Consider the following 18,983-nt stretch of genomic DNA (forward strand, 5'->3'; position numbering starts at 1 on the left):
TGCCCACTGCCATCGGAAGGGGTGGCACTCAAAGCCACTCAACTGTGCGCTTTCAATGGGTGAGAGTCTGAGCGCGCTGAGCCCAGGGGGACAGACAAGCAGGCTCCCGTCCCACAGCGAGACCAGAGCTGCCAGCCCCCTCGGCCCCTCCAGCAAGAACCCCTGTCCTGTATGCGGCGGTGGCGGCTGAGCCCCACCTGCAGCTCCTTGTCCGAGTACTTCTGGGGGTTCTTGCTGCCCTGGCTCTTCTTGCGGAGCTTCTTCAGCTCGGCCTGGCACTTGTCCAGCGCGTCCCCTTTGCTCCTTTGCTCCGTCTGGTACTTCTTCAGCGCAGCCTGCAAATCAGACGACAAAACGCAGTGTGGGGGTGGATCAGCACATCCCTCTCGCCTTCGGGCCCCGACCCGGAGGGTGGCAGGAATCACCCAGCTGCAAACCCCATGGGGGTACCCCAAGGACCTCAGCCCCGCCCCCAGGGATGAAGACCAGGCTGGGAAAGCCAGCCCAGCCTCCCCGTGCCCATCCCGCGTGGTGGATGGTGCAGAAGTGACAAGGCAGGGAAGTGGCACAGGTCAGAGGAGGTCAGGCAGGCTCCTGGGGGGCCGCTCACGCCGTCCTCTTTATTGAAAGCGGCTGAAAGGCCAGGGCAGTGGAACCAGGGTCACGGGACACCAGACTGAGGGTCCGCCCACGGATGACGCTCAGCCGCACACGGGCGTGTGCATAAGCGGGCCAGCGGGGACCCCGCGGGACGGGGAGCTCCCAGGAGCCGGAAACCCTTCGGGCCGAGGGAGGGTTCAAGCACAGCAGCAGGCCCCCAACCCCGCAAGGTAACCCAGAGGGCGGGGCTACTTACGCTCAGGTACCTGGAGTCCAGCTCCACCTTCTGCTCCAGCTGCGTGAGCAGCTCGTTGTGAAAAGACTTCAGCTGGACACGGAGAGAAAGCAGCGGTGAGCTCTGACCTGCGGCCCAGGGTGGGGGCCGCCGGGGGGAGGCAGGCAGCCACCATGACTGTGGCACCTGGGCACTGGGCACCCCAACGTGAGAGAGAAGCCCTCCGACCCACGACCATGCAGGACAGGTAGGCCCCACGGAGCCAGGCAGCCCCAGGACCACGTGCTAAACTGAAGCTGGACCCGCGACAGGCACGGAGGCTCTGCCTCCCCATGGACCTCAGTGACTTCAGACACGAGCTGACATGAGCCTCCGACCTGCCGGGTGGGGGGCTGGAGGATCTACAGGTGGGGCATATGCCTGTGCTTTCCCAGGCCCGCACCCCCAGTGTCCCTGCCTAGCCCCTGGCCAGCTAGGCCACGAGACCCCATCTGGCCGTGCCCTCTCCTCCTGGGTCCGTCAGTACATCCCCGGCCCCCACAGTGGTCACCTTCCCGGTGTGTGACTTCTGTCCTGGGCACGACCCTGCCTTGCTGCGTCTGACCGGAGGACGCAGGGCCGAAGCCCGCGCCCAGCTCCTCCCGTCCTCTGAGGGGACTGCCCACCTGCACTGCCATCCCCCCCAGGGACCGCCCTGGGCCCATCACTCACCATTTCCTCCAGCTGATTCTGAATCTGCCTGTGGACCTCGGCCATCTGGAAGAGCACGTCCCCTGGAGGCAGATGGCAGCAGAGAAAGCAGCGGGAGTGAGCTACGCGGAACCACTGTCCCGACCCCCCGCCTCGGCCGGAGCGGGCACCCTGGTCCGGGGGCCAGCAGGCTGGGGGGGCGCCGGGGGGGCACGGGTGGAGGGGAAAGGGCGCACCTCCAGGTGACATGGCCAAGAGAAGATGGAAAATTCCAGAACGGCGGGGATGCCAGACCTCAAGTGCACAGGCTCGTGGTGGCGGTGGGGGCTCGCTGTGGGTGACCCTAACCCGCGGGTGACCCCCGTGAACACAGGCGCTCCCCTCTCTCATGGTGCCAGGCTCCACCAGTCCACCCGCCCCAGACCCAGACGACGCCAGAGCAAAGGAACCCCCTTCAAGGGTGCCCGCTTCCAAAGACCCTCAGGGCGGCCGCCCACACCTGCAAGGCCCGTGAAAGACCCCTGCAGACAAACGGCTATTTTCCTTCTCTGCAGAGGGTGGGTCTGGAACGGGCAGTCCAGGCTGCATTCGTCCCACAGGCAGGTATTTGCTAAGCGGCCGTTGCCAGAGGCGGGCGCTGACCCCACACTGTGGGCACAGAGAAGGGCCCATCCCCGTGCCCGGGGGCGGCCACCTGCTGATGGACCCTGTCCCCAGGGCACTGTCTACACCTCGATGGCCTCCTCTGCTCCCGTCCAGGCCACGCGGGGGGTCACGTTACCAGGGATCCTTCGGAGGAGCACCCCTGTCCCCCAGGAAACCAGCTGGAAAGCAGAACAGTCTCAAGGACCCCGCCTCAGGGGACGATGCCACCTGCCCTCCAAGCCCCCAGGGTCGCACTCCCTTCCAGAAGCGCGGCTGCCTCCGATGACCACAGGGCGGGAGGACCACTGACCACGACCCCGTGCCTCACGGACGGAATCGCCAATCCTCGGGGCAGGCCAAGGTCAGCGGGCTGTTAAGCGGCCGCAGGGCTGGTCTCCACCCTGCAGGGCCCAGCGAGGGTGGCCTCTCCAGCCACGGGGCGCCCCCGCCCACAGTCTGAGTTCGGAGTTCCCACTCTGGGCGCTGCTGGGCTGGGTTCCCGAAGGCCTGCCCCTGTCCCAGACACGCGGATTTCAGTCGAGAGAGGAGGAAACGACAAGAGTGCTTCGGGGCGGGGCGGGGGGGTCATCGGGAGATGGGGGCACACTGGCAGGGCCACTGGGGCTTGGGGTCAGACACACACCCCGTGCCAATGGTGCCAAGACCCTTCCCAGGCTCTGTGTGAGGCGCACAGACCCCCCCCCCCCCCGCCCTCACCCCCGCTGAGGGGAAGAAACGGCCCAGCCCTGCACCAAAGCACCACGCTGCTCACAGCCGCAGCGGAGAAGGGAAGTCACCCCAGCCCGGCCTGAGGCCCCGGCAGATGCCGGGAGCAGGGCCTGAGCCAGAGAGCAAGCGGGAGCGTGTGGGTGAGCATGTGGGCGCTAGTGCAGCGTCTGTGCAGGTGGGGGTGGGGGCAGCAAGTGCGTGGATGCACAGGGCGTGGGTGTGAGCGTGTGCGGCCGTGCTGTGTGTGGGTGTGCTGAGTACACACGTGATGACGCGTGTGAGCCCGAGTCGCCCCCGCTCCCAGCGGCCCTGGGCGCTGCTCTGCCCCGTGGACACGCGGCTGTGACCAGGTAGCCCACAAGGACGAGGGCCAGCCACACACGGCCTGCCTCCAGGACCACGCCCGCCCAGGAGCCGCAGGGAGAGGACGGGCAGGCGCACAAGCAGCCCCCAGAGCTCCTGGGCTCAACCCCCAGTTCAACGTGATGACGCCTACGAGGGCTGCGGACGAGGGCAGGGCCTGGCACGGGGGCATGTCCATCGGGGGCCCGGAGGCCCTGGGAGTCACATCCACTCTGGCTCCAAGCAGCAGCCTGACCTCGGGGCCTGAAGGTGCTGCCGGGCACGGCGGGGCCGTGGCGGAGGAGGGAGCGGAGGCTGACCAGCCCCAGCAAGACAGGTCTGCCTCATCCTCTGCGGGCCTTGACCCCTACTCCCACCCATCCCGACCGCAGGGGGTCACTGAGTCAGGGAACCAGCCAAGGACAACGGGGACAGAACAGGGCATGGAGGAGCCCGGTCCCTGTCCTCGGCTAAAAGGGACCCACCAGGACAGATACAAGCAGGCAGCCCAGGTGACAAGGCCAGGCTGCCAGCACCCTGCCCGGCGCAGCCCCCACTCCCACTCGGGGTGAGGCTGACACCGCCACGGCCCCTCGCTGCTCCCACCTGATCTGCACGGCGGGCACCCCGCCTTGCGCGTCAGGCACAGTGCACGGGAAATCCAGACCCACAGGTCACCCTCTGGCCCCAAGGGTTCCCTCAAGAACACCGAGTCCGTGAACAAGACTCAGAGCAAATGCCGGCAGAGGAGGTCACGCTGCTGGTCGCGCCCAAGGCCCCAGAATTACGGTAACACCCAGATCAAGTGAAAGGACGGACTTCCTCAAAAGGCCTTGGACAACTAGTTCAAGAACGTTTGAAAAACAGTGACAGCACACAGCAGATCTCTTAGAAATAGAAGTCCTGTTGCCAAGAAGACTGCGTGAGGCTTCTGGGGGGTTCTGGTCACTGACCCCACCCAGCTCTGCCCGCTGGAGCCCCCGCCTCAAGCCTGATCTGTGCCCCCTCCTGGGCATGCAAGGCAGGGAGCTGGTGCAGGGCTCTGAGCAGCAAGCCAGTGGCCACGGGAGCTGGGCCGCATGGGGGGGATTTCAAACTGCATTTTACAAGCAGGTGCAGGAGGCCACAACATGACACTTGCACAGCAGAGGTGCGAGCAAGTGTGCCACCACCAGGCACTGGACCCGAGGTGCTGTGGGGCACACTGGGCCAGCTGCAGAGGACGAGGCTGTGCCCAGAACCAGGCACCAGGGCCGACACTCCCTTGTCCCCTTATCTCAGCCCCTCCAGGTCCCCCAGGGCGGGTTCCAGAAGGTTCTGGTTTCTGGGTCCCCTGGGCCTCCCTCCTGCTCTGGGTTCAAAGGACAGCATGACGTAGCGACACTGCCCTAGGCCCCCATGGCCCCCACCCTCCCCAGGACACCTTCCCACCCCCAACCCCCACCCCCCGTGGGAAGAGGAGGCCTCACCTGGAAGCCTAGGCTGGGCCACAGCACAGGTTTAAAACAGCAGCCCCGCCAGAGCAAACAGCAGACGGGTGGGGTAAGTCGCTAGAGACCACCCCCCGCACAGACAGCCCGCGAGGAGTGTCAACAGACAGGCAGCAGGTGAGAGGGCTGCCCAGCCACACGGGCCCCGGGGAGGGGGCAGACCGTGGGGGCAGGGACAGGGGAGGAGGCGGGGCGCACCTGCGACCGTGCGGCCGAGAACGAGACGACCCCCTCCTCACCCCACGGGGCGGCCACATACCGGCAGCTCAGGATCTTCAACGCCCTGTGCTCTCGGACGGGGATGCCACGCCTCTGGGGTTAAGACGGGGCGGGGGGGGGGGGGGGGTGGCGCGGCAGTGCCGTTGGCGACTCCCCTCCCCCAGCAGAAGGCAGGGGCTGGGGCGGCCGGCACGCTTGCTCACACACACACCCACACCCTGCACTTCTGCCAGGATACGGGCCACGCGCCCCCGCGGAGAGGCCAGGGGGCCTCCAGAGCCAGGCTCGAGAGAACTGTCCCCTAGGGCGGTGGCCTCGCCTTGGGAACAGACAGAAGGAGCTGGCCCCGCCTGCTGGTGGCAACACGATGCTGGAGTTGGGGCGGCTGGACGGGGAGGGCTGGAGCCCAGGCCTGTGAGTGCCCCCGAGAGGCCACTCCATCCCCAAGGACACTCACAAGGTCAAGCAACCACCACTCTGAATTCCAGGAGGAGTGTCCCCATCAGCGGTCGCTCCCCTCTCCCTCCAGCCCCCGGCGGCCGCGAATCCACGTCCTGTCTCCACGGGTCTCCCTGTCCGGGGCCTTCCATAGCAGCGGGGTCCTTAACACGACACAGGCCCTCTGTGTCCGGCTTCCTCGCCAAGCACGCCTGAGGCTCCAGGCCCGGCCGTGTGTCAGCGCTTCGGCCCCTGGACGACTGGGTGACAGCCGGGGAACAGACCTCGTTGTGTTTCTTTGGTTGTCCACGGACGTCTCTCGGTGGACATATGGGCGTTTCTGCTTCGGGCGCTTACAGCGGCGCCAGGCCCACCGGCTCTCCCGGGACGACAGGCTTATTCGAAGACAGATCTGAACTGTTTGCTCTGCTTTTCGCCTCCCCACCGTGACTTCTGGGGCATCCCCGGGTGTCCACAGGCCAGCAGACCCAGGGCTTGGGGGGACTGGGTCAGCGCTCCCCCAGGCACCCGTACCACCCCCGAGGGGCCCGGCCCTGCTCCAGGCTCGTCTGAATCCTCGGGAAGATGAGGCTGCAGACACCCGTGGGAACTGATCCCACGAGGGCCGCCTCGCCCGCACGTCTGGGTGACTCAGTGTCCCTCTCGCCTCCAAGCTGAGCCGGGAGGGCGGGGGCCCCCTCAGGGAGCACCAGCAGCGGCTGGCTTCTGCCAAAGCTTTGGGTCGTGAGCCAGAGACAGGCCTCCGTGGGCCTGCTTCTCTTTTCCGAGCATTTCGCCTCACCACGGACACAAAGACGCTCCCGACAGACCGTCAGCAACGTGCACCGCCCCGGGACACCCTCTGTCCAAGGGCCAGGGCCGACCAGCACCGGGGGACCGAAGGCACCGCCGACGGGAGAAAAGGGCAGACGCGGGGCTGCCGGCAGAGGGAGCGAGGCGACGCACTCGACCGTCGGGAGGGCCCACGCGCACGGCCCACGGGGGGACCAGGCCCACGGAGGTCCCCCAGGCTCGCTTAGCGCTCCAGGCAAGGCCGGGTCACCCACCGTGACAGCACGTCTCCTAAGCAGACGCGGAGAAGGATAAGATCCTGTGTGGACAGAACAGAGCCGCCGGCACGAGCAGGAGACGGCGGGCCCTCCAGCCGCTGCGCACACACGTTTGGGGACGCAGGACCCAGGCCTGAGAAGAAGGAAAACGCTCAGGAGTTTCCCTAAACTGGGGCCTCTGGGAAGAGATAAAGGATTCCAGACGACTGAGAAAACGACAGCGACCCGGTCTTTAAAAGGCCCAGACTCCAGGAGCCGAGCTGCTACAGAGATAAAGGCCACCTGCTCACAGCCCGGGGCGTGCACTCACTCTCACCCCCGCACGCGCGCAGGTGCCGGTCCAAGAGAGACCGTGGCGCCTGAACGCTCTCCCGGGACAGGCAGAAAGACCACGGCTGGTGAAGGGGCAGAGCAAAGGGCCCGTGGGCAGGAGGGGGACGAGAGGATGCCAGCGGCACAGAGACCCCAGGGAGGCGTCCGGCAGGAAGGCCCGCTCTGCAGCACAGGTGCCGCCCTGCCCCCACCTGAGCTCAACGAAGCACCAAGCAGACCCCAGGGCAGCTAGAGTGGCTGGAGGGGTCCAGCAACACAGGGCCCCGAGGTCACAGGGCCCTGAGGGCTGCTCTCTGAGGCTGGGGAGACAGAACACCCTCCTCCCCGCCCAGCCCCCCAAACCTCCGGAAAGCTGCACAAGAGCTGCCAACACCCACACGCTCCCCAGCGCTGACACACGTGCGCGTGCCGTGCACACGCCTTCCAGCTGAGCCACCGAGACAGGAGCGGGTGTCGCGGCGTGGCCAGCATGTTGGCGTCTGCCCCAGAGAGCACGGCCTCGCGGGCGCCGGCCCCTGGCCACCCCGACCCGGACAAGCGGCCACCAGCCCTGGGAGGTCCTGCCACGCCGTCCGGGAGCTCCCCCGCCCTGGACCTCAGGCCTCCCTCCCGCTGGGCAGTCCGCGTTCTGCTCCTGCGAACTGCTCTCTGAGCCTCTGGAACGCGCGTCATAAACAGGCTTAGTCTGGGTCACGAGGCAGCAACGTTCAGCGGCACCAGAGTTCTCTCCCCTCCTCGGCGCCAGAGCCTACGGTCTCCAACCCAGAAGGGCTCGCTCGCACTGCGTCTGTCGCGACGCTGACACTTTTAAGATCTGGGGTGCTGTTTGGCTTTCCTTTTTCCTTCCAGAAAAAATACATGGTCTTACAAATCTGGAAACGACAAGCATAGAGAGGGTCTGTGGATCGGGGGACTGGACGGGGCCAGCGGGGGACGCGGCCCCAGGGTCTGGCCCACCTGGCAGATCTGGGCAGCCCCCCAACCCTGTCCTGGGAGCTGAGGGCGGCCCGGCCTCCGCCTGACGGCCCCTCCTGAGCCAGACGTGGAACTCCTGACCCCAAAGGAGTGCGGACAAGCATTTCAGGAGGATTTGACTTAACACTCACTTCGGCTTAAAAAAGAACACAGCTCTGCCAAAGCAACACAGGCCCGAGGAGACCGGCTTGGCCACGGCTCCCAGGAAGACGGCCAGCGGCCTGAGCTGACCCCCAGCGGAGGAGAGCGACGGCAGGAGGAAGGGGCAAGGGGCCAGATGCCCGACCACAGGGCTGGCCGGCCCCCAGGGTGCTGTGACCCCCAGGAGCAAGCGTGGCTTCCGAGACCAAGCATCCAGAGCGCAACTCCGTGGAGCTTCTAAGACCCCGTCAACTCAAACGGGAGGAAGCTGGGGACCCAGGGCACGGGAGGGCATGGAAGGTGGTTTCAAGCTCGGGAGCGCACTGGTGGCGGCACCCTGCTGGGGGAGGGGTGGGAAGTGCGGGGATGGGGAGCCCACTGTCACAGAGCAGGGACCAGCCTTCACCCTGGCGCCAGTCCACCGGCCGGGGGAAGGCGTCACAGGGGGCCACCTGGGGGGTGACAGGTGCCAACTTTCCAGGCACCCACAGTGAGGGCTCCAGGCCTGGGCGGACCTCACCGCCTCATGTTTGCATCTCAGCCCAGGATTAAACCGCCAAGACCACATGTCTCCTGATTAGGGGCTGGGCTGGCGAGGCACACAGAACAGTCCCCGCCCCAGAGAAAGAGCGCAGGGACAGTACCAGCCAGGAACCAGGGCGCAGCTCCACCCGGACCGCAGGAGGATGGCGGGCGGAGGGCTGCGGGAACCGGCCCACGGGACAAGAAAAGCCCCGGCCTGCGCACACGTGTCGTCTTGCGGGGCCGGGCCCCGGCTGAGGCGGCGCCAGCCACTGTGGTCCAGGGCTGGGCACCACTGGCGCCCTTTCATCCAAAGTCGGGCCTGGGGAGTCCCTGTCTTGGTGCAGCAGAAACAAATCTGACTCGTACCCATGAAAACACAGGTTCCATCCCTGGCCTCGCTCAGTGGGTTAAGGATCCAGCATTGCCGTGAGCTGTGGTGTAGCTCGCAGACGCAGCTCGGATCCTGAGTTGCTGTGGCTGTGGCGTAGGCTGGTGGCTGCAGCTCCGAATTGACTCTAAGCCTGGGAACCTCCATATGCTGCAGGTGCAGCCCTAAAAAGACAAAAAGCAAAAACAAAAAACCGAAGCCAGGCCCGGGCTGGGCCCCGAGGCCCAATCTCTGCCTCAGCACGTCCACCCGCACACCTGCGTCCCTCCGCGGCTGCAAGGGCTGGGCAGGGTGGGCAGGAGTTGTCGCCTTTCTCCTCCTCCTCCAGGCAGCGCCGCCGGGACACTCCTCAGCAGCCCCAGACAGTGCTCGGGACACAGAGGCATCGGACCTTCTATGGAGACCAGGCCTCTAGCGCTGTCTTCCTGGAGCCAGACCTGAACCTGGCAAGCAGGACACACTCTCTCTGCCCAGGGGTCTCAGCGTCTCTTCTTGGTCACCAGCAGCCACCAAAGGCACCAAACAGTTGTTTCTCGAGGATCTGTCATTTCAGGGGGAGCCAGAGGCCCCGTTTCCTGCTGGTGACCAAGGGCTCAGCTGCTCAAACTCGGCTGGGAGTGCCCGTCGCCTCCTGGAGCAAACATCCACGCTGCTCAGATGTTCTGGTGGCTTCCAGAGCGGAAAGGCGCCTCTAAGAGCTCTCGATCCAGAAAGAGAGACAGCCGAGGGCTGGGGCGTCGCGCTGAGAGAGCCACCAGGACAGGACGTGCAGCTCACTGCCGAGGGACCCCCTCCAGATTGGCCAACCCCACCGTCCTCCCTGCTGGCCTCGAAGCCGCCAGCTCCCCTGGGGAGAAGCAGGGTTCTTCTCCCGCCTACAAAAAAGGCAAAAATGGCAGGTAGCCAGAGGGGCAATCAGGAGAAAAACCGATGGCTGTTGCCATGGTGACAGTGGCCAGCGCCCCTCCTTGACTGCTGCTCTGAAGCAGAGTGAGGCCAGATGGCCCCTGAGTGTCCACCTGGGTCCACAGCAGGATGCTTGGGCACCCGGTCGTGGGACAAGGAGGAGGAGGTCCCCAGCCCCCAGCCTGACCACCCAGGCTGGCCTCCTTCCTGTCTTGAGCCCCTTCCCGCCCTGCGCCAGTCGGGCCGTGCCCCTTCCCGTGCCTGCTGGGCTCTCGGATGCTCAGGCTGTCCTGGGCCTCCTGGAGCCAAGCCTGCGTCTGGACGCGGCTGGCCGAGCCACACATTCTCGGGGGCTCGGGGCTGCTTCGGGAGAGCTTGCTGACAGGAGGACGAGGCGAGCGTGGGCTGAGCCTGGGCAGCGGGGGGCGGACACGGCAGCCCCATGAGGCCACGCCCAGGTCCTCACCTGGCACAGGGAGCCCCAGAACAGGGGCAGCTCCCTGTTAACCTGCCCATTCGTGCCCCCAACTGGACACTGGCTCTCTGGGGACCGTTTCTCGGGCATCAATTTGCTCTGAGTTGTGAGACACAAACAGAACAGGCTGCTGGGAAGGGACCAGTCAGCAGACAACAAAGTCTCTGCGGACAGAGCGTCCAGAGGGGCTCTGACGACCTGTCCTCCTGCCAGTGCTGAGGACGGGCAGAGATCTGTGCCCACCCCAGACCCCCATTATGTGAGGGACGCTCCCGGGCCACTGGCTCCCGGCTGGACGGTAAACGAAGGGGCCCCGAAGTGTCCCTCTCACTTGGGCAGGCGGGGGACACAGCATGTTCCCGGTGGTGCCTGAATTTGTAGGAGACACAGTGGGCTCATGGGACTGGACCCAGGGCCCTCGGGCCGTCCAGGCTCCCAGGCCAGACGGGCCGAAGTGGGAGAGCTTTCACCGGCCAGACGCCGCAGGACGAGGTTTAAAAGGCCTCAGTAAGGCCTTCCTGTCGCGGTGCAGCAGAAACGAACCTGACCAGGATCCATGAAGATGCGGGTTCCATCCCTGGCCTCCCTCAGTGAGTTAAGGATCCAGCACTGCTGTGAGCTGTGGTGTAGGTGACATACACGGCTCAGATCCCGTGCGGCTGTGCCTGTGGTGTAGGCCGGCAGCTATAGCTCCAAATTCAACCCCTACCCTAGCCTGGGAACTTCCATGTGCTGCGGGTGTGACCCTAAAAACCAAAAAAAAAAAAAAAAAAAGGCCTCAGTGAGCCTCCTGCTGCAGTGCTGGGACAGGCCACACACACCCTCTCTGCGGGAACAATCCTGGGCCAGGTGCTGCCAGGAGCCAGGCCTCAGGGACCACAACCCGGGCCCCTCCCCTCCTCTCGGGGTCACTGCCCGTCCTCGGGTGAGACCCAGCCACGCGCCACCGCTCCCCAGGGATGTCCCCACACCGAGTGGCCCTCAGAAGCTGAGGAAGCGTGAAGACACACTGGGCGTCTCTCCTGCCATTGCCAGAGCCCCCAGGACGGGCGGATCCAACTAACGCGCTTCTTAATCCCTCCGACAGAGGCTCGAGCCAGCCCCGTAAAGCTCTCATCAGGGCGGCCGAAGTGGACACGCCGGAGCCCCCAGCCCTTCACACAGGCCTGCGAGTCCAGGGGGCTTGCGAAGGGACCCCCACACCTGCCTTCCTGTGCGCAGCCCCAAGGCTTTGGCCTGCTGGTGTCCACACAAAGCAGGACACGAGGGCGGAGACTCTGCAAAACCCGTCCGCTGCCAAGGCGGACGTGGCCCGAAGGGGCCGGCAGAGCGTGGGCCCTGTTCCCCGGGACCCCGGCCCTGCCTGCGCTCCGGCCACTCCTCCCGCTCCGTGTGCCGTCACTGGGGGCTGGGTCACCAGCTGGGGAGGGAGGGGAAGCCAGGAGGCAGACAAGGAGCCTGCGCCGGGCCAGCCTGGGGGGCCGGCTGCCATGGAAGCCGGTGGTCGTCACGGAACCGCGGTGTCGGCGACGTGGAGGCAGAGTCGGGACCCTGGGAGGCACGACGTCGACGTGGCCCCCGCTGTGTGGGTCTAATCAGGGCTGCCAAGCGCTGTCTGTCAGGCGGGCTTAGCAGTGAAAGGCCGGTCCTGCTCGCAGGGTCTGACAGCAGGCGGCACGTGAGACAGACGGTCACCCCCCTTCAGGGACGGCTGTTGTCACACTCGGGCTCACCGGCCAGATGGGGACAGCTCTGCCTGCCGCAGGAAGGGCCGTGATGCAGCCCACAACCTCCTGGCCTCACAGACAGCCCAGGAGCCAGCCAAGCGGGCAGCCCCAACCAGATGGGCAGCCCCCAATCTGGGGGGCAGCCCGTGGTGCCATCTCAGAACCATCCAATGGTCTCAAAGGCTCTGAGGGCACACGGCCTGCACTTCAGTGAGCTGCACACGGGGACATGCCACCCTGTGCCTATGAGCACAAGCCACGTGGGAAAGCCTGCAGGAGCCAAATGGGCACCGTGGGACTGCCCACCTCTGCTCTCCACTGGGCAGCCGGGCACAGACAGCGGCCAAACAGCAGAGGAGTGTCCAGGCCACACCTAAATCCGGTGACTCAGCAGCCGAGCCCGGGCCAGTTTCAGGTGCAGGGAGGCCACCTCCGCCTGAGCCAGCGCCCAGCACAGGCCTCCTGCCTCCCAAGGGCCCAGGCAGGTATGCATGCGGGTGCAGGCAGGTGGTGGCCAAGCACAGGCCCAGGGCGCCTGCAAGCACACACACGCCCGGATCACAAACAAGCAGGCTCTTCAAAGGCGGGGAGCACAACAGAGGCCTCAGGGGACAGCAAGGGCCGAACAAAGCAGCCAGTGGACAAAACGGCCAGGGCGAGGCTCTGGCCAGAGGCCCCGGGGGACAAGCCCAGGGAGAAACTCAGCCACTCAGGGAGGAAGCAGAGGGCTCAGGGCAGGCGTGTACCCCTGCCACGTCGGTCTCACGTCAGACAGCGCTGCCGTCCCGAGGTCTAGGGCGCCCCCACAGCATAGGTGCCCTTAGCCCCCTGCGCAGCCAAAGGGCAGCAGGCAGGGCCAAGCGTGAGCGATTCCGGCACAGAGCGCCTGAGTCGTCTGCCCACGTCTGCACCGTGTACCTGTGCACCGGGCTGCAGCCGCAGGACGGGCTCCGGTGGCCACTCCCCAGGGGCTGCCGCGGACGGCAGCACGGCCATCAGAGGAGGGGCGGGACCGTGGCCTCCCCGCACAAAGACCAGAGCCGTGTGTGGGGTGGCCCCCGCAGGAGCCAACACTGGGGGAAAATCTGCAAGCAGGACAACACAGGCTGACCCTGCACCAGACCCATTCTCCAGGGGCTGTGACGGCGCAACAGAGGACCCAGCAGCCAGCCTGTCCACTGGCCAGACGGCATGCATGCCACCCCACAGCCAAGGCCGGGCAGGCCCACTGAGCACTCGGAGGCTGGGGGGGGGGGGGCAGAGGGGAGGGGCCCTCGGGGACAGCCGGGGAGCAGTGACGGGGCACCAGCAGCCTCCACCTGCTCCTTCTGCCCTGCCCTGACGCGGGCTTAAAGCCTAAGGCGGCGGGAGAAACGGGAGGGGGATGGGGATGACGTGGCACCGCTGACCGTGTCCAGGACTGGACTGTGCCCCCACCTCAGGACGAGGGTGTCTGACCCGGCGCCAGCGCTGGAGCACGGCATAAACACGCGCCGCCGTGCGCCCGTCACGCAGCATCTCGGGCGGCGTTCGGTGGGCACATGGGCCCCAGCCGGCAGCAAAGGGGCCCCCTGCCTGCTCGCGTGGCACTTGCCCCTCGGCCTCCAGCTGAGCTGGGAAGGGGGAGGAGCCCGAGAAGCAAAGCCCCCTCCCCTCCCCCGACCGGCCCACGGCCTTGGAGCACATGACCTCGACCCTCTAACTGCAGGAAGGCACCAGTCTGCACGCACAGGGGGCCCTGAGCGAAGCCAGCAGCCGCCCCAAGGACGCAGATCAGAGAGACAGGACGCCCTCTGGGACCACCTGCTAGGGTGGCGCCAGTGTGCCCAACAGAGCCAGGAGGGTGGCCGGCGGGAGACAAGTTGCCCACAAGTGTGGGTAGCTGCTGGCAGGACGAGAGGGCGGCGAGGAGACGGGGAAGGCGGGCAGCCCTGCACCCCGACCACGCAGCCCGCCCATCAAAAGCAACCTGCGGCCACGCCGAGTGAGGATCAGAGCCCGTCTCCTCTGTGAGGTCTGGAGCCGCCGCCTCCCCGCCGCAGGACCAAAGGCAGAGCAGCCGCTGCTCTCCACAGGGAGGGGACAAAGGGGCAACGGCTGCAGCGCTTCCGATGGGAGACGGCGCGCACGCCTCTGTTCTGGGACCTAGGGCCCAGCTCTGAGCGTGCGGCCGACGTGGGGGGCGGGGGCTGCCAAGACCCCCACTCCAGGTCGGATGTGGGGGGCAGGGAGACGGGACACCCCCCCCCCCCCCCCGCGATCAGACAAGTCAATCAGGCAAGGGCGGGGGCCCGAATCCTGCCTTGTCCTCTAGGCCGTGGCCCAGGGAGCAGAGCAGGAGCCACCCGCCCTCTGTGGGGGAGAAAGGGCAGGAAGAGCCCTAACGAGGCAGGGATCACACAGGAAGCGGCCAGCGGCTCTGCCACTGCCTGTCCCACAACCCCGACCCCGAGTCACAGGGCCCGCCCAGGCAGGAAGCCCCTCTGTGCAGGGCCTGGGGATGAGGGCTGGTCTGGAGCCCGGCCCTGGGCCCAGGACTCCGCCCGTGTGAGCTGAGCTCCCTGCGGGCCACCTCCCGCAGGGAGGCGCCCACCCCGGGGGGCTCTGCGTCTGCCCCAGGACGGCAGGGACCTCTCACCTCTTCCCTCCCACCCTGGGGGCACGCTCTGCCCTGGAGAAACCGGTCAGCCATGAAACACTCGGCAAGGCTGCAGACAGGAAGGGCAGAGAAAGCCAAACTCCATGAAACACAACAGACTGAACACAGGATCCCTGGGGACAGAGAAGGGCCCTCCTGGAGCTCAGCTCATCAGGAAAAGACGACCGCAGTAGCTTGCAGTTTACCTGCTCAGCCGCACAGCCGGAAACACTAAAGCAGGACCCACCCAGAGAGACGGACGGCCTTCGTGCTCGCTTACTGATAAGGAGGTGAGGCTGCTGAGGACCCGAACACGGGTGGAAACCCTGCAGCCGGGGCCAAGGAACGTTGTCCTCCAAACACAGCACACCTAGAATCACGGGCCGCAGACCAGACGCGACGACGGCCTGTCCGTGAACGAGACCCAGAAGCGGCCAGAATCAGCACAGCCTCCCCCCCCACCCCGCGCCCCGCCCAGGGTTCCACCGGCCCGGGAGAGAAGATCAGGGGGTGTCCGGGGCCACAGGCAGAGTTACAGGGACCAAGGAACTGAGGGACCCAGAAGAAAATGTTTCCTTAGAAAGGGACCCGGTGACACCGTTTCATGAGGACAGTGGCCCAAATGCACCACAAACACCAAACCCCAAACCCTCTACTCACCAGCCAAGAGCAAGGTTCCAAACCTGCAATTTCTGCCATTTTTCCCAGAGCCTCATAGCTGGGAGCAGGAGCAGCCCCCCAGAAGGACCCAGAAGGAAGACCCCGGCTTGCCGAGCAGGTCCCGGCAGGCGGGCTGAGGGGAGCGAGCCCCAGACCGCATCGCCCCTCGGGCGCGGGCACCCAGGACACCCCAGGAGATGACAAAGCGGAATCGGCCGGCAGGGGTCTGAGACGCGGTCCTGGTTCTGATCTCCCTCCCTCCAAGAGCCAAGTGGGCCAGGGCAGCTGCCTGGGCACCTGGGGGATCACACGGCCCGGCACAGAGGAAGCGGGGGGGGGGCGTGCCCAGCCTCACTCAGTCCTCGGAGCCGGGCCTGGGCCCACTCGCCCACTCCTGCCCCTGGGCGGCAGCCTCGGAAACGCCCCAGAACCGAGTGGAGGCCCATCCCGTGGAAGGCCCCGCGGACGCACCCCCGCCCCCGGGAGCAACCGAAGAGCTGGACGAGAGAACCAGAGATGCCCCGTGCTCCTCACGTGTGGGCGAAGTTCAACAGCAGAGAAGGGCAGCACCCAGCCCCGGGGACACAGGCAACACCGTGCAGGTTCAACAAGCAGGCAGCTCCCCTGCGGCCTCCCCTGCTGGAACCCCACTCCGGCCTCCTCCCCCCACCCCCTCCCCGCTGGAACCCCACTCCTGCCCTGCCCCCGCCCCTTTCTGTCCACCCTGCACTCTGGATGACCCTTGCCCTTGCCCTCTGCCCCTCCTGGTGCCCTCACAGTCCTCATCGGGATTGGGTCACATTTAACCTCTTCAGTGGCCCTGGAGGCCCCCCCACGCTCACCCAGGATGCTCTGTTCTCCAGGCCTCCTCGGACCCTCCCCCACACACACCCAGGAGCCACGTCTGGAAATTTCTTTCACAACATCCACTCAAGGACAAAGCTCTCGAAAGCTTCCAGGAGGAGGAGGGGGGGGGGAACCCATTTAAGAAAAAACCCCATCAGCAGACATTCCTAAGGTGCGATGGGTTAAGAATCCGACTGCAGCGGCTCCAGTCACTGCGGAGGCACGGGTTCGATCCCCAGCCCTGCGCAGCAAAGGTTTAAAGGATCTGGAGTTGTTGCAGCTGTAACTCAGATTCAATCCCTGGCCTGGAACCTTCCATGTGCTGCGTGTGTGGCCATAAAATTTTTTAAAAATCAGCCCAAACAGCACTGAAGAGGCAAGACCAGGGGTCAGAGAACAAGGGTGATGCCTACAGCCCCGAGGGAAGACGGCTCTCCGCCTGAGCCGCCATCCACGGAGGAGACAGACGCAGACTCAGAGATCTGCTGAGGAACCCGCCCCAAGGAAAGACGCCCCCCCCCCCAACTGAGGGGGTGAAATGGGACCCTGGACCCTGAAAACCTGGCCCCAGGCCAGAGAACAGGGGTCCTGTGCACGGCCCGGGGTGGGGTCAGGGGTCGGGGGTCGAGCAGGGCGGGGCTGTAGGGGGCGAGTTCCGAGAGCGGGAGAGAAGCCGCCGGATCAAGGGGCCGGCTGCGGGCAGGGAGGGGTCCTGGACGAGGCTCGGGTTTGGGGCTGAGTTGACGACACACACCGACACCCGGCACGTGATGTGGTGAGGCTGTCACTCGGGAGCACCAAGTTGGCAGGACAGTCACAAAACCCCACGGAAACAGTTCAAGAAAAAAACTCAACTTGATTTCACTATAATTGAACAGGAGGCACCAGTGCGGCACCGCCTCTCATCAGCGCTGATCACCGGCACAGTGGGTTAAGGACCCGGCGCAGCCGCAGCCGCAGCCGCAGTGTAGGTGGCTGTAGCTTCAGATCAGATCCCCGGCCCAGGAGCTCCATGTGCCGAGAGGCAGCAAAAAAACAAGTTCAACAGGCGTTCCCACTGCCGTGCAGCGGGTTAGAGACCCAGCAGTCTCCGCGGTGGTGCGGGTCTGATCCCCGGCCTGCGAACCTCCGTGTGCCAAGAGTGTGGCCAAAATAAAATTAAATTGTTTGTTTTAAAAACTTAAAAAATATAAGGCAAACCAGACCGGGAGAAACCTTGGCAACGTATGTACCTGACCGAGCATGTCTACCGAGGGTACAGAGGCCTCTCGCGGCCCGGGCGTCAGGGAGAAACCGCGAAGGCAGCAAAGGCCGAAGAGACGCTTGGCCAGAAGACGACAAACAGCAACCAGCACACCGAGAACGCCCGACGTCGCTCGCCTCTCAGGGAAACCCGGATCTGGACAGGCCCCAAACGGGAAGGAACCCGGAGTCCATCCACGGAAGCGGGTCCAGACAGGGGCCGTGTCCACACAGCAGAACCCGCTCAGCACGAAAGCAGGCGGCTGGAGCTGCGGGGATGACTTTCAGAACAACCGCCAGATGAGAGGGACCAGAGCGGAGAGGGTGCGGCCCAGGGTGCCATGCCACCCACGCCACCTCCGGCGAAGGCACGGGGCCCTCCCTCGAGGCGGAGCCTGTGGCAGGGGGCTGCCTGACGTGGGGGCCCAGAGGGAGAGAGAGGCAGGGGCCCCGGGGCTGCGTGCTACCTGGGCAGGTGTGCCCTCAGCCACCCCGTCACGCTTCCCCGTCAGATGTGCAGGCCGCCGCCGCACTTCGGCCAGACGGCTCCCAGGGCTGAGGACTCCCGCCAGCACCGCACGCGCACATCCCCGACGCCGACTTAAGCAGAAGTTGTCACCACCCTACTAGGTGTGACAAGGGGCCGTAATAAAAACGCTAAATCCAAATCTTTGAGAATAAGATGCATTAAATAACTTTAAAAAGAAGAAACAGGAGTTTCCGCGGTGGCACAGTGAGTTAAGAAGCCAACCCCTGGAGCTCGGGTTGCTGGGCAGGCGTGGATTCAACCCCCGGCCCCGCACAGTGAGTTAAAGGATCTGGCGTTGCTGCAGCCGCAGCTCGGATTCAATCCCTGGCCCTGGAACTTCCACGAGCCACAGGTGCAGCCACTTAAAAAAAGACGAAGAAGAAGAAACAGCACAAACCCACCTGCTTAAACGTATGGAAGCAAACACAGGCAGACACTGCAGGGCTGACAAGTGGCCTTGGGCACGGGGGTGGGTATGGGGGTGGCAGCAGGGGGACTTATTTTTAAATCAGGCCTCTGTTGCTTCGATACAAATGTGACTCAGGCCATGTGCCCTGGCAGTCCCCCCTGGTTCCCCTCCAAGGCAAACCACAGAAACCAGTTGAAGTGGGGCCGCAACCCACACGCCCATCAGCTGGGGGCTGAATCCGCACCACGGAACGGCGCGCAGCCACCAAGAGGACGGAGCCGACGCACGCTACCCGCCACCCCTGGACGCACCTCCGACACTCGACGCCAACTGAAGCCAGACACGAACCAGCCTCTGAACCGAACTCGGACACAGAGAACAGACAGTGGCCTCTCGGCGCTGGGAGGGGGCACAGGGTCTCCTCTGAGGCGCCGGGAAGCAGGCAGGGGGGACGACTGCACGACTCTGAAGGCACCAGGGGCCCTGAACTGTGCACTTTCAGTGGTGACCTGTGCGTCTCAATAAAGCTGTCACCAAGAGAGACAGCTCGACCCCGGAGCGGGGCTCCTGTGACGACGGCGTGACAAAGGCACACTGGACTGTGTCCCCAGGTCCTGGCCAGAGCTCCTAAGCCCCTCGTTATCGCCCGGTGACGGAAGCAGCCTTTGTTCTCGGGGGGGGGGGCTGGTCACCAGAAAGACAGGTGGGGTCAGAGGTGAAGGCCTCGGCCC

General features: G+C 65.5%; 1 protein-coding gene across 9 annotated transcripts in view; it reads right to left on the bottom strand.

The window, feature by feature from the left end:
- The window catches only part of BAIAP2 (BAR/IMD domain containing adaptor protein 2), a 56,766-nt gene that overhangs the window by 21,756 nt on the left and 16,027 nt on the right, over nucleotides 1–18,983 (bottom strand). For all 9 annotated transcript variants that reach the window (XR_007131928.1, XR_007131929.1, XM_047758469.1 and 6 more), the window contains exons 4-6: nucleotides 1,547–1,608; nucleotides 857–928; nucleotides 198–335 (exon numbers count right to left, since the gene is read on the bottom strand). Coding sequence is in view for 7 of the 9 variants with exons in the window: in XM_047758469.1 (XP_047614425.1) it covers nucleotides 198–335; nucleotides 857–928; nucleotides 1,547–1,608 (272 nt within the window). In the remaining 2 variants the exon portion in view is untranslated. The remainder of the gene's footprint in view (nucleotides 1–197; nucleotides 336–856; nucleotides 929–1,546; nucleotides 1,609–18,983) is intronic.

This window comes from Phacochoerus africanus, chromosome 14 (assembly GCF_016906955.1).
Source record: "Phacochoerus africanus isolate WHEZ1 chromosome 14, ROS_Pafr_v1, whole genome shotgun sequence".
NCBI classification, from domain to species: domain Eukaryota; kingdom Metazoa; phylum Chordata; class Mammalia; order Artiodactyla; family Suidae; genus Phacochoerus; species Phacochoerus africanus.